The sequence below is a fragment of the Primulina tabacum genome, chromosome 10 (assembly GCF_025594145.1).
Source record: "Primulina tabacum isolate GXHZ01 chromosome 10, ASM2559414v2, whole genome shotgun sequence".
Taxonomy (NCBI): domain Eukaryota; kingdom Viridiplantae; phylum Streptophyta; class Magnoliopsida; order Lamiales; family Gesneriaceae; genus Primulina; species Primulina tabacum.
Genome location: NC_134559.1, coordinates 4,136,443 through 4,148,952, shown reverse-complemented (window position 1 = coordinate 4,148,952; position 12,510 = coordinate 4,136,443). Strand labels below are relative to the sequence as shown.

The window sequence follows — 12,510 nt, the reverse complement described above, 5'->3', positions numbered from 1 at the left end:
GTAAACTCCTATCAAATTATCTCATGATATTCAATACGACTTAATTCATGAAAAATATTGCTTTTTATTTCAAAAATATTATTTTTCACTGTAAATATATATTATGTCAATTTGTTAGTCTATCTTGTAAAAGACTTACTCTTTAAAAATATTGATTTACCTTTTTTTTTTTGCTAAACTCTTTATTAGATTATTATTATTACATATAATTATTGGAAAACAATATGTAGATATAAACTACAATCGGGGGTTTTCGTGACTGATTATGATTCATTTAAAATTTAATAAATGATTATAATTATGTCCTCACTTGTGAATTTTCACGTGTCTAATTACGGATTTTTTTAATTTTTCGCTTTATTTTTATGACGTTGGAATAAATTTTTTATAATTAGGCTCATAGACAATATTATAATATAGATTAATAGTGCAACATGTAAAGGAAGAAAAAATCGACCCAAGCACAAACCCCAGAATTTCTTATTTACTATTTATTAATGAGTTGATTAGTTAGTAAAAAAAAACAATAATTTTTTCAATTTGCATTGGGAGTCTTCTGTCTGTTCAGATTCCAAACTCAACCCTCCAAATCTTGTTCAAATTCAGACTGCGTGTATTTTTCTAACATGGCATCCAAAATCTTTGGTTTTCGAGAATAGTTTCTTTGTAGAATAAAACTCTCGACGTAGTTTTTATATTTGGATAGCATGTTGTAATATTGTGAGACCTATGCATTTTGAAATCATCCCCATAAATATGATGAATTTATAAATCAAAAGGCAACTTTTCCTTACTTGCGTTCGACAACGGCGGTTATTACTACCATAAAAGCTAAACTAACGGCCATTAAACCACCTTCTATTTTCAGATAAGTTCCACGTTGTTTTGTCCTCGAAGTCTACAGTGAGGAGAAAAATTCTGAAACCGAGGATTGACCGGAAAACGGAGCCTGGCAAGTGTATCATCCCCAAGAATGGGCCAAATATCGTGTGGACCGCCTATTACACGAGGTACCTGAGGGGCAAAGAATGGGTTCAGATGTCTTGTACTCCTAGGTGCTGCTCTGATCCTCCTTTCCTCAACCTTCCCCAACTTCGCCCTCTCCCAAGCCACGGCAAACGCCTTTTTCCAACTAGCATATCCCTCCGTTCTCTCATTTTGAAATTGCTCATTAAACTTCAACTTCCACAAGTCATCGCTTGATGCAATGTATCGCAGTTCCGAGCACACACAGCTTGTTTTAGCTACATCAACACCAGGCAGCAACTCCAAGATTTTCATTTTTAGATCAGTGGGTAGTCTTATAAAGCAGGGAGGTAGTTCTACACCAGTTTTCTCACATAAACCAATCAACAATGGTAATGCAAGATTGTCTTTTACATCTCTCCAAAACTTAAACAGCTCTTTCTCCGGTGACGTAATTGAAACACCTCCACCGAATCCTTTCAAACTTTCGGTCACACCACAATTCGCCCAAACAACATTCAAAAGTGGCACTAGTTGATCCTCATTCAATTTTAAAAAGTGTGTACCGTGTCCCCTTGATTCATTCCTTAATGATCCATAAACAGACATGAACTTCCCTAAGCTGTGAAATTTCAAGACAATGCTGTCAATTCCATCACCCCGGGCTACAATATCTGGCAAAGTGTAAGACAGTGACGGCATAAAACCACCTGAAGGACAATCATTAAACTGAAAACCACCAACTTGCTTAATTGAATTTCGATCAAATCCCACAAAACCAGATTCTGAAAATACCGCATGAATTGCCACTACAGTCAACTCGTGATCTCGTCCATGAATACTTTCCTCAAATACCCAGGTACAGAAAATGACTCCTCGACTACGTCTGCTGAAAACCCACCACAAATATTGTAATTTTCATCAAAACCATCATCTAATTCCATGCAATCCGTAGATTCCTCCAACTGGGTTGCCGTATCTAGAGTTTTCCTTTCCAGCCCATCAAACTCAGAAATCTGGGGTTCGCTGGGGCTATCACCGGCATTCAAATCTTGAGAAGCCTCAGATTCCAAGGAGGGATGAATATCTACGGACTTCGAATCATCACCAACTTCTTGCTCCGAAACAGGCAGATAATTCTGCACTAAATCAGGGTCGAGGGTAAAGAATATAAGATCACCAGCGGCTACCCCTAAAAGCTGGAGAGAGTCCTCGCCACCAGGCGAGTCCGATCGAAGCTCATCTTTTCGATTCAGGGATAGGCGAATCGAAGCGGGCGACGGGAAATTCGGGAGGTTTTGTGAAATAATCTGCTTGAGTTGACGAAGGGTGCATGGATTTGGGGCTTCCATTTTTAGGGTTTCTTTGGATTCAATTGACCTGAGCCTGAGTTTCATGGTTTGGAATTATCTCTAACTTAACATGTTCACGGACCAAATCCATTTCAATTTAAAAATGTGAAGTACTTAAAAATAATAAAGCTTTAAAAATCTCATAATTAATGTTCAATTTTTATTATGTTTCAAATCATACAACTATCAATGGAGAATCAATGGACACAAGATAATTTGTTTATAGTTGATCTCTTGCTAGACGGTTTTACGAATCTTTATTCTTGAGACGTGTCAATTATATTCATATTTACAATTTTTACTTTTGTCATAAAAATAATAATTTTTAATAAATGACATAAATATAATATTTATATTACAAAATTGATCAGTAAGACCGTTTCACGTGAATTTTTTGAATTGTTTAAGATAAAGCTTTAAAATTCAAGTATGGAAATATGTTGATAGCTTTGTGAAAATCAAATCATAGTAGATCTTATGTGTGACGATATCAATGATTTACATCAGTAAAACGGATCTACTCGATCTATATTTGAACTCAAAAATATTATTTTAATATTTTTGACATAAAAAATAACATTTTTCATGAATAGATAGGTGATTTGTTACTTTATTTTATTTTATACTTTATTTTCCTAAATGAACAATTTGTTTAGTAATAAATTTAGGAATTATAATCATTCAAAAAAAAGTTAGGAATCATAAAAATATGATGTTAGATACCATACAAATTGAAAGAAGTATTTTAACCAGCTTAATGGCGTTCTCCAATTTATGAAACTTAATAATTTATAGTAAAAATAAAATAAAATAAAATAAAAAATCTTATTATTATTTTTTTATTTTGAAATATTTATTTTAATATTAATATTCCCAAGATTGAGAGAGGACGATTCTTGCTGTAACTACGACTTCCTTCCCTGTCAACCAACTCTCACGCACAAAAGCGCGTGTTTTCACAACACCTTCACATTATAGGAACTCCATGAAATCAATTTCAAGGAAAAATATAAACCAGCATATAGCTAAGCTGCAATTGCAAAAGCCTGGAACTTCCTTCTTCTTGATTCTGTTCGAGCAAATGGGTTCTTTTAAAATTCCAAGGTCTGCAATCTCACTGGGGTTTTTGCTGCTGGCTTTCGCAGAATCAGTGATGGGTCGGTTTGTTGTGGAGAAGAACAGCTTGAGGGTGACGTCACCGGAGAGCATAAAGGGGACTCAAGACAGTGCTATTGGAAACTTTGGGATTCCGCAGTACGGGGGAAGTATGGCAGGAACTGTATTGTACCCAAAAGATAACAAGAAAGGCTGTAAAAAATTTGACGATTTTGGGATTTCTTTCAAGGCCAAGCCTGGGGCTCTGCCGAATTTTGTACTTGTTGATCGTGGAGGTATCTGTTCTTTTACTTGTTGGAGATTTCGGTTTTGTTTTCTCCTGTCGGTTACTTTAAGCCGAAATTTCCATTGTGATATCTAGAGTTGCCATTTCTATTATCTTGGTTATTTCTCTGTTTCAGTTTATGATGTGGGTTATCTTTTCTTTTAAAGAAGTATGCAGTGATGGAGCTTCTTGTTTGAGGTGTGAATTGTTATTTTCTTGTGCATGTCCTTTAGTCCATTTTCGCTAGTTTGCTGGTTTGAGGTTGAATTTGAGAACGCTCGTCTGTAGAGGATAATTGTTTATTTGAAGTGGATTTGATGGAAAAGACATCCTTTTGGTAATTCCTGATAAATTTCCCTTTTCAGTGTTTAAATAAATGATCTATCTGGATAGGTTTTTTTATTTGCTTCTGCCTTTATATTCAATAACATTCTCATTTCGGGCAAAATAACTGTCTGGTTTGGAGGGATACTTTTATATTTTTTTTAATCATCATTTGTTTTGTTTGAATTATGGAGTTGAGGAATATTTTTTTAAGTTTGTCTTATCAAATCATGGCTCATGCACATGAAAGATTACCAGTTTATCTCTTAATTCATGGGTAGAAATCCACAAATCTAGTGGTTTCGAAAACTCTCACTCAAGCATGTGTATAGTGTGGATCATTCTCGACTTGCCTTTTATAGCTCTTCAAAGATCTTTTTGACTAAGCTCTTTCTAAGAACGTTAATCAGTTGAGGCTTGGATGGAAACTAAGTCACATACATGTTGCGCCACTCAAGGACTTCTCATGAATGAAATGTTGGTATTAAAGGCTCAGTGATGTGGATTGAACTTCTCTAGCTTTCTACATGGAAGTTGAATTCTACATACATAATATGTTCCCTTTTGTGATTGCAATAAGTTTAGTCTCTTGGAAAATGGAATTTCTAGCGGTGAGGAGGTGATTCTGATGAGCTAACAAGAACCACTCTTCCTGACTTAGTTACTTCAGGTTACAACAACTTCTCGAATTGGATTCTTAGTAGGACTTAGCGTTAGACTACGTTAACGTTTGCTGAAAGCTGGATAATTTCTTATTACAAAAGGATTCGGAGATTCATTCAAAGCATGAAAATAAAATCAGAAAGCGTGACCATAGCTTGTCAATCTATCCTTTATTTTTCTTGGGAGAAATCCACCATGTCCTGATTTTCCATAGTTTAGAATGTTCATATTTTCTACAATTTCACCTTTCATGTTATTAATTGATGTTTGGAAATGTTGACTACCATTTTAATGGCATAGCTTGAGAAATTCTGATTAATGTTAGTCTCTTAAGATACTCCACTAGGTACAATTGCACATGTGTTTAATAAGACATAAGTTTACAAATTTTTTCTTGGCTTGCTATGGCACGCAGATTGCTTTTTCGCTTTAAAGGTCTGGAATGCCCAAAATGCTGGGGCAGCTGCAGTTCTGGTGGCTGATGACGTCGAGGAAGCATTAATAACTATGGACTCACCTGAAGAGGATGGTTCATCGGCAAATTATATTAAGAACATAACAATTCCATCAGCACTGATTGACAAAAATTTTGGAGAAAAATTGAAGAAAGCAATCGGTGGGGGAGATATGGTGAATGTGAATCTTGATTGGAGGGAAGCTGTTCCACACCCAGATGATCGAGTGGAATATGAACTGTGGACTAATAGCAATGATGAATGTGGCGTTAAGTGTAATATGTTGATGGAGTTTGTAAAGGATTTTAAGGGAGCAGCTCAAATTCTTGAGAAAGGCGGTTATACTCAATTTACACCACATTATATAACTTGGTATTGCCCGCAGGCATTTACCATTAGCAAACAGTGCAAGTCTCAATGCATAAACCATGGAAGGTATTGTGCTCCGGACCCTGAACAGGATTTTAGCACAGGCTATGAAGGAAGAGATGTGGTTCTTGAAAATTTGAGACAGCTTTGCGTGTTCAAAGTGACCAACGAGACCAATAAACCATGGATATGGTGGGATTACGTTACTGACTTTCAAATTAGATGCCCCATGAAAGAGAAGAAGTACAACAAAGAATGTGCAGACAGTGTTATAAAATCTTTAGGTAAGGTTTTTCATTTCTCATATTATATTGCCACATTCATTACTGAATGTCAACATACTGTTGTTTATTCCTTCAGGTCTTGATCTGAAAAAAATTGAAACGTGCATGGGTGATCCTGAGGCTGATTCAGACAATCCAGTTCTTAAGTTAGAACAGGATGCACAAGTGAGATTTTGTGACCAACTTTTTTGACATCAGTTTTTCATCATATTGCTGCATGTGTTTATTTCATATTTTTATGTGAATAGCATTCATTGTGTGAGAACTAAAACATGTACTTATAGATTGGAAAAGGATCGCGGGGTGATGTGACCATATTGCCCACGCTTGTTGTCAATAATCGACAATATCGAGGTTAGACTGTACTATATTATCTTTCCTTTTAGCAGTAAATTTATTATATTGTCTTATATGGTTACTTTTCAGGGAAATTGGAGAAAGGTTCTGTTTTGAAGGCTCTTTGTGCAGGTTTTGAGGAAACGACAGAACCATCTGTTTGTCTGAGTGGTGGTAAGTAATCTCCACTCCGAGGAAGATTTTATCGTCTTTAGCTTAATTGGTTTTATGATACAGTTGGAGCTTATGATTTGTTGACTACAGATGTAGAAACAAATGAGTGCTTGGATAATAATGGTGGCTGCTGGCAAGACAAGACAGCTAACTTTTCAGCTTGCAAGGTACTTTTTTCAATTGCTGAGTAATAAAAATGAGTGTCATGGTATTTGGTTTGACGATGTTTATATCAGGACACATTTCGAGGAAGAGTGTGTGAATGCCCCGTGGTTAATGGTGTGCGGTTTAAGGGAGATGGCTACAGTTCTTGTGTTGGTATGTAAGTGAATGCAATTTGTTCTTTTTCTTGGATATGGTTAGTTACATAATTTTATCAGAAAGTGCTCTATGCTTTACTTTGCTACCGAATGAGCATTTTGCTTCAGATATAGTTTCACATTAGTAAAACATGAAATAGAATGTATTTTTAAACATGTGTCATTTCACACAATAAGAAATTTATTCTGTCCACATCCACCTTGGAGATTTCTTTGTCAATATATTCTCCACTTATGTCTGGTTACATCGATGTGACTCAAATAGGAGGAATAGTATCCAAACAACAGAAAATTTTGATGGAATCATGGAAATACCTTGAAAACACACCTCCGGCGCTCTTTCCAGCTGAAAACTAAAAATAAAGAGGAGATAAAGTGGAAAAATAACCGGACATCTGAAAGCTCATAAATCATGTAATTTATCATTCCACTATTTTTGCACTTCTTTTGGTATTACAGTAGACCAAAAAAGAGAGATATTGACCAGTCTGAGTTGGCATGAATATGTTCTTCTATTTGACCGACGGTGTTTTCTCACATCAGAATTATGTTATTTTCGCGTATAATTTATATGAGACCATATAAACACAAATTGAGTATTTTGATTGCTGCTAACGAGAATAACAGTTCTTGCTTCTTCAAATCTCTACCAATTATTTTCTTATTTTTTAGCGAAGTTACTTGATTGTTTACTGGTGTGCACGTCTGTTTTGTATGTATATATTTCTGTGAGAAAAGGTTGAGTAAAATAATTCTCTTCATATATTGATTCATCCAGGAAATATTTCCTACTCTCATCTCTGGCTGAAGCATTGGATGCTTCAAGCAGTTTGGACATTGTGAAGCTCATGTTTTAATTTTTTATGTGATGCATACTTCGATCACACTCGCCTTGGTCTTCAAATTCATATAATCATATCACGAAGTTTTAGTGTTTTAAATGGCGGCCAAGGTGGCCATCAACCGCACCGCCTTTGCCTTAGGCAGTTTTGTAGGCAGTCAAAGGTGATCCGGGGCAGGTGAGGCAGGCGGGCGAAGGGGTCAAAATTCAACAGAATTTTAAAAACCCTAATTATTAATACATTAAACACTTCCTATTCAAAACATAATAGTCAACCCAATCACCCACATTTAATTTCTGTATATATTGCATGATTATATATAAAAATAGTAAAAATAAATTCAACCACCTATGCAGCTGAGTGACCGCCCCCGCCTCCGCCTCTTACAATGCTGCAAAATTCTGGTGGCTCCACAAAACTTCATTGTTGTTTGATTACAAAATTTGTCACCCAAAGATGATTTCAGGATAAATAGTCTTAAAAGGCCAAGTTGCTCCATTTATGCCTCTCCACCACAAATCGGCATTATATGGTGCTTATCTATGTGAAATCACTCTTCCACATTGTAGATGGGTGTTTTATGCTTGTCGTTTTGTATGTTCAAGGTAAATTAAATGGAAAAAACACAAGGAACGAAAAATATTGGTCACACTAGACGAGTAAAATGGTATTGCTCTATCTTGACTCACAATTCAAGTTTTCTTTTAAGAAAGATAAAAATTATTCTACCAATGGAAACTAAGGCTTGTAGAATGGAATTATAGAACCTAAATGGGGGAGGCTATGCGGCAATTGAAGTTGGATAGCACTGTCGCGTCCTAGTATTTATACAGCTTTTTTCTCCATTCTTAGAGATCAACCTATCATGTGAGAAGAAGTTGAAGAAAATAATTCTCCTCGTTGATGAATTCATCCATAAAATGAATTCAGTTTATAGCCAAAATATGAGTTTATGGAGACAAGAAATAGGTATTATCCCTAATTTTAAACCAAAAGCCTTATTTTCAGTACCCTTGATTGCAGGCAACATAACCCTTGATTTTGGATTCACCATCCCTTGATCGAGGGTCAGACTCATATTTGTGATCGTTCCAAAGGATTTTGATCCTTGATTTGTTTCTTTTTTTGTACGAATATATCAAGGCATGGCAATGAGATTGTCTTATATTCCTTTTTCCCCATGCAGCAAGTGGGCCTGGGCGGTGCCAAATCAGTAACGGAGGCTGTTGGCACGAAACCAGAAATGGAGTCACTTTCTCCGCTTGTTTGGTTTGTATTTTTTAATTTTCTAATTGTATTTATATTGTTATTATTTTTTGCCAGACAATAGATTCAGATGGGAGTCCCTGTATTATATATGTAGGATGATGAGGAGGGAAAATGTGCATGTCCTCCAGGATTTAAAGGTGACGGCATTAAAACATGTGACGGTAAGGTGTTTTTCATATCACATACTAATGGACCTGATAACATCCATGTTTGAGTACATCCACTGTTTGTCATTAATCTAAACCTCAATGCAACATAGATACTAGTACAATGTTGTTCATTTTAAATGTGAACGACTCCCCTGGCGCCTAATACTGACATCCATATGCTAAGTCATAAATACCATTTACTAGCATGCACGATAAGTCATAAATACCATTTACTAGCATGAACAATGAACCCATCTTCACTTGGTATTTTTGGAATTTATATTACATTTTTAAAAGGACATTGTGGAATTATATTGATGGAAATATATTTGAGAATTTTAATAATTGCCTGAATTTGTTAGGAATTATGTCTTTAAAGCAGACAATAAGTTCCCCGTCATTTAATGTCAATCCTGGGTCTGAAACTTTGAATTAGAGTTTATGTTAGATGTGTCACATCGACTGTATTAAGTTCTTGGGAGTTATATATATGGATTTCGACAATCATCCTCTTGATCTAGTTTTTTGGGTGGAGTCTGGACCAAGTTCATAATCTTAACATGGTATCAGAGTTCATATTCACCGTCATGCGTTGGACTTTGCTAATAGGCCACCCGCTAATGTTTTGTAAACTTCAGGCTCTAGATGTTCATTCATGAGCGTGGAGGTGTTAGATATTCCACGTCGACCGAATTAACTTCTTGCGACTTGTATATAAAAGTCCATAATCTCAACAGTTTACACCAGCATATTCTCTTGGTTTAACCTCTGTCCATGTTGAATTTTCTTCTAAAAAACAGATGTTGATGAATGTAAAGAAAAGAAAGCATGTCAGTGCCCAGAATGCAGCTGCAAGAACTTGTGGGGAGGTTACGGATGTACCTGTAGTGGGGATCTATTATATATCAGGGACCATGATACATGCATAAGTGAGTTCATTTACACATCACCCTGTGTGTATGTGCGTGTTTTTTCGTGTGAACTAGGTTGAAACACTGTTTAGATTATTGTACATTTTAAAATATTTTAGTTGTATGATCAGTATTGGGTTAGGTCATTTGGTGTAGCAGACTAGCAACAGACGCAGGTTCAACAGTATCTAAGGTGCATGTCTGAGACTCACATTTTTTAATTCTGTTTCTTGTGCAGGTAAGAGGGCTACCGAAGTGAAGTCTGCTTGGACAGCTGTTTGGATTGTTATGATTGTATTGGCCATGGCTTCTGGCGGGGCGTATCTCATTTACAAGTATAGGTTGAGGGTGAGTTTTCTACACGTCAATGTTCTATAAAATTGTTAGTTTATCCATTTGACCTCAGAAGTTGAAATTTCTCTGTATATTCTTCACTTCCTTATTTTGAAATGTAGACTCCGAACATGTTAATGTAGATAACAAATACGTTCTTTTTTTGGAGAAGCTGAACATTGAACATTATTGATGGTGATTTTGTTAATTGGAACTGGAACTGGAACTTCAGTCATTTTGTGATCAGCTCATCTTTTGCCTTTTTTCATTTTCAGATGTACATGGACTCGGAGATCAGGGCTATAATGGCACAATACATGCCTCTAGACAGCCAAAACGAAGTTCCCAATCATGTTAATGACAATCGTGCTTGAAACTGAATCCTAACAATTATTCTATCGCAAGGGTGATGTGGGGACTTGTAGCACTGACCTTTGTCTCCATCATAAAGTTTTTGAATGTATAATTATCTGGTTTTGTAAAACTTGTTTCACAATACTGAACATGTCCAAATCACGATCTTGTTAAGGTATAAGAAAAGGTCATCACTTTGTAAATTTTATCATGTGTCAGGTTGTGCCCTCTTTAATTAATCGAGATCCCTTAGTCGTACATGACTTTTTCTTCCTATTTTATGTACGTCGTGACTGCACATTTATGTTGAGAGAGTCAAACGTTGTATTGATGAGCCAGAGTCTGAAATTTTTTAATATACAGCATGTGTGTTTTTGGAATGATGGTGCTTGAGAATTTTGTCGATTCAGATAATGTTGTTTTTAGCATTAAGCATTAAATTGCATAGATCTCAAGAATTGCTGACACAGTCACATAGATGAAACTTATATTGGATTTGAATCATATTGCAAAATTTAGTTGGATCTGCTAAACTATAAAACTCAATCCAAAGCGTACCAGAAAATATTGTGCATCAGTTCCACTAGCTTGCAAGGAAAGTGGATCTACACGCTTTCTTGATGTTCGAGATTTTCTATTTGTGTCAGAGTTTATATCACATATAGACAGTGGTTATATTCCTTTTCATTTAAATTTAGAATAAAGTTCAGAGGGTCAGTGATCATTATGCAATAATGTGATTACAATCTGCTTGCATGATTTATCATGGAGATGATCTAGTCTATTTTAAGGTGACCAAGTGTATACTTTAGGCTCTATTTTAAGGTGACCAAGTATATACTTTAGGCGAAAACACGGATAATTAAAATCTCCAAGTTGGTTTAGCTAGTGTCATGGTATCATAGTCCATATAACTTTACATGATATCATTGCATCGAAGTCTAAGAGCAGTCCTAATTAAAGTGACGTTTTTTTTCGTTTGTGAGAAGGTTTTGTTCTTCTTTCACTTATCGATCATGGTCGTTTTATGTAACGAACACCGGTGATTTGCTTTCATTCTAGGCGAACCATCCATGGCTGTGGTAGCAGAGAAGCAACCACTTTTTTTTATTGTGTTAACTGACGTTGTAATTGCCATATTTGTTTATTTTATTTTTTTAAAGGAAGTGGGGGATAAATAGTACACACACTCTATGAATAAGTGCAGGTTAAGAATTTTTTCCTGTGTAGAAAAATGAAGATTATTTTTTGTTGCCTACTTTTGACTCGAGATAGAAGTGGCGTCGAAATGGAAAAAAAATATTATAATTATGTGTGCGGCGTGATCACTTTTGTAAAAATCGTGTTACTATACTTCTAAGCTAATTATCTAAAAACGTCGCACTTAATTAACAATTTTATGTCAAACTTTGACGGATTGGAGTGTAAGTCAAGTTGATAAAGAATATTTCGAGAATAAAAATATTTATTTTGATATTTTGTATACATAAAAGTAGCAGATCGAAGCTTTTTTTTGGACATGATATTTTTTTTTAAAAAAAATTGTAATAATATTGCCAAATTGTTCGTGAAGGATGTTTCATGATTGTCTGAAATCATTTAGAGCAAAGAGGAGAGATCATGGTCAATCATGAGAGTCTCAATCCCAATGAACATTAATAACACCAAAGTAGTAGTTTGATTTTTAAAATAAACCTTGTTTAAATAATAATTAATAGATATATAACAACTGCATGATGGTGGTATATCACAACTGCATGATGGTGGAGTTACAAGATCATGTCAGACACACGTAGAAGAGAATATATATATATATATATATATATATATATATGTATATATATATATATGTATATACATATATGTATATATATATGGATAGATTATGTCAATATACCAGTTAATGAAAAACTACATAAACTATATATTTTCACAATACAATTCTTTTCCTTAACTCGGCCTTTTGTACAATTCAAAGGTCAAGAAAATTTGTATAAAAAAAGGGGTATAAGAACAATGAAATCCATT

The 12,510-nt window shown here is 35.1% G+C and overlaps 2 protein-coding genes across 2 annotated transcripts; one reads left to right on the top strand and one right to left on the bottom strand.

Annotated features, from left to right (window-relative positions):
• Window positions 1–742: 742 nt before the first annotated feature.
• LOC142506115 (F-box protein SKIP22-like) lies at window positions 743–2,399 on the bottom strand. The gene is given in 2 exon segments (XM_075619263.1): window positions 743–1,793; window positions 1,796–2,399. Coding segments are annotated over 2 exon segments (1,497 nt in total). The 5' UTR covers window positions 2,364–2,399; the 3' UTR covers window positions 743–864.
• Window positions 2,400–3,210: 811 nt separating this feature from the next.
• On the top strand, window positions 3,211–10,740 carry LOC142505143 (vacuolar-sorting receptor 3-like). Its single transcript, XM_075617991.1, has 12 exons — window positions 3,211–3,709; window positions 5,102–5,794; window positions 5,871–5,959; window positions 6,079–6,148; window positions 6,221–6,304; window positions 6,395–6,471; window positions 6,541–6,622; window positions 8,653–8,735; window positions 8,830–8,896; window positions 9,685–9,813; window positions 10,034–10,143; window positions 10,404–10,740. Exons 1-12 carry the CDS (start codon window positions 3,304–3,306, stop codon window positions 10,500–10,502), a joined length of 1,989 nt encoding a protein of 662 aa, XP_075474106.1. The 5' UTR covers window positions 3,211–3,303; the 3' UTR covers window positions 10,503–10,740.
• Window positions 10,741–12,510: the final 1,770 nt, after the last annotated feature.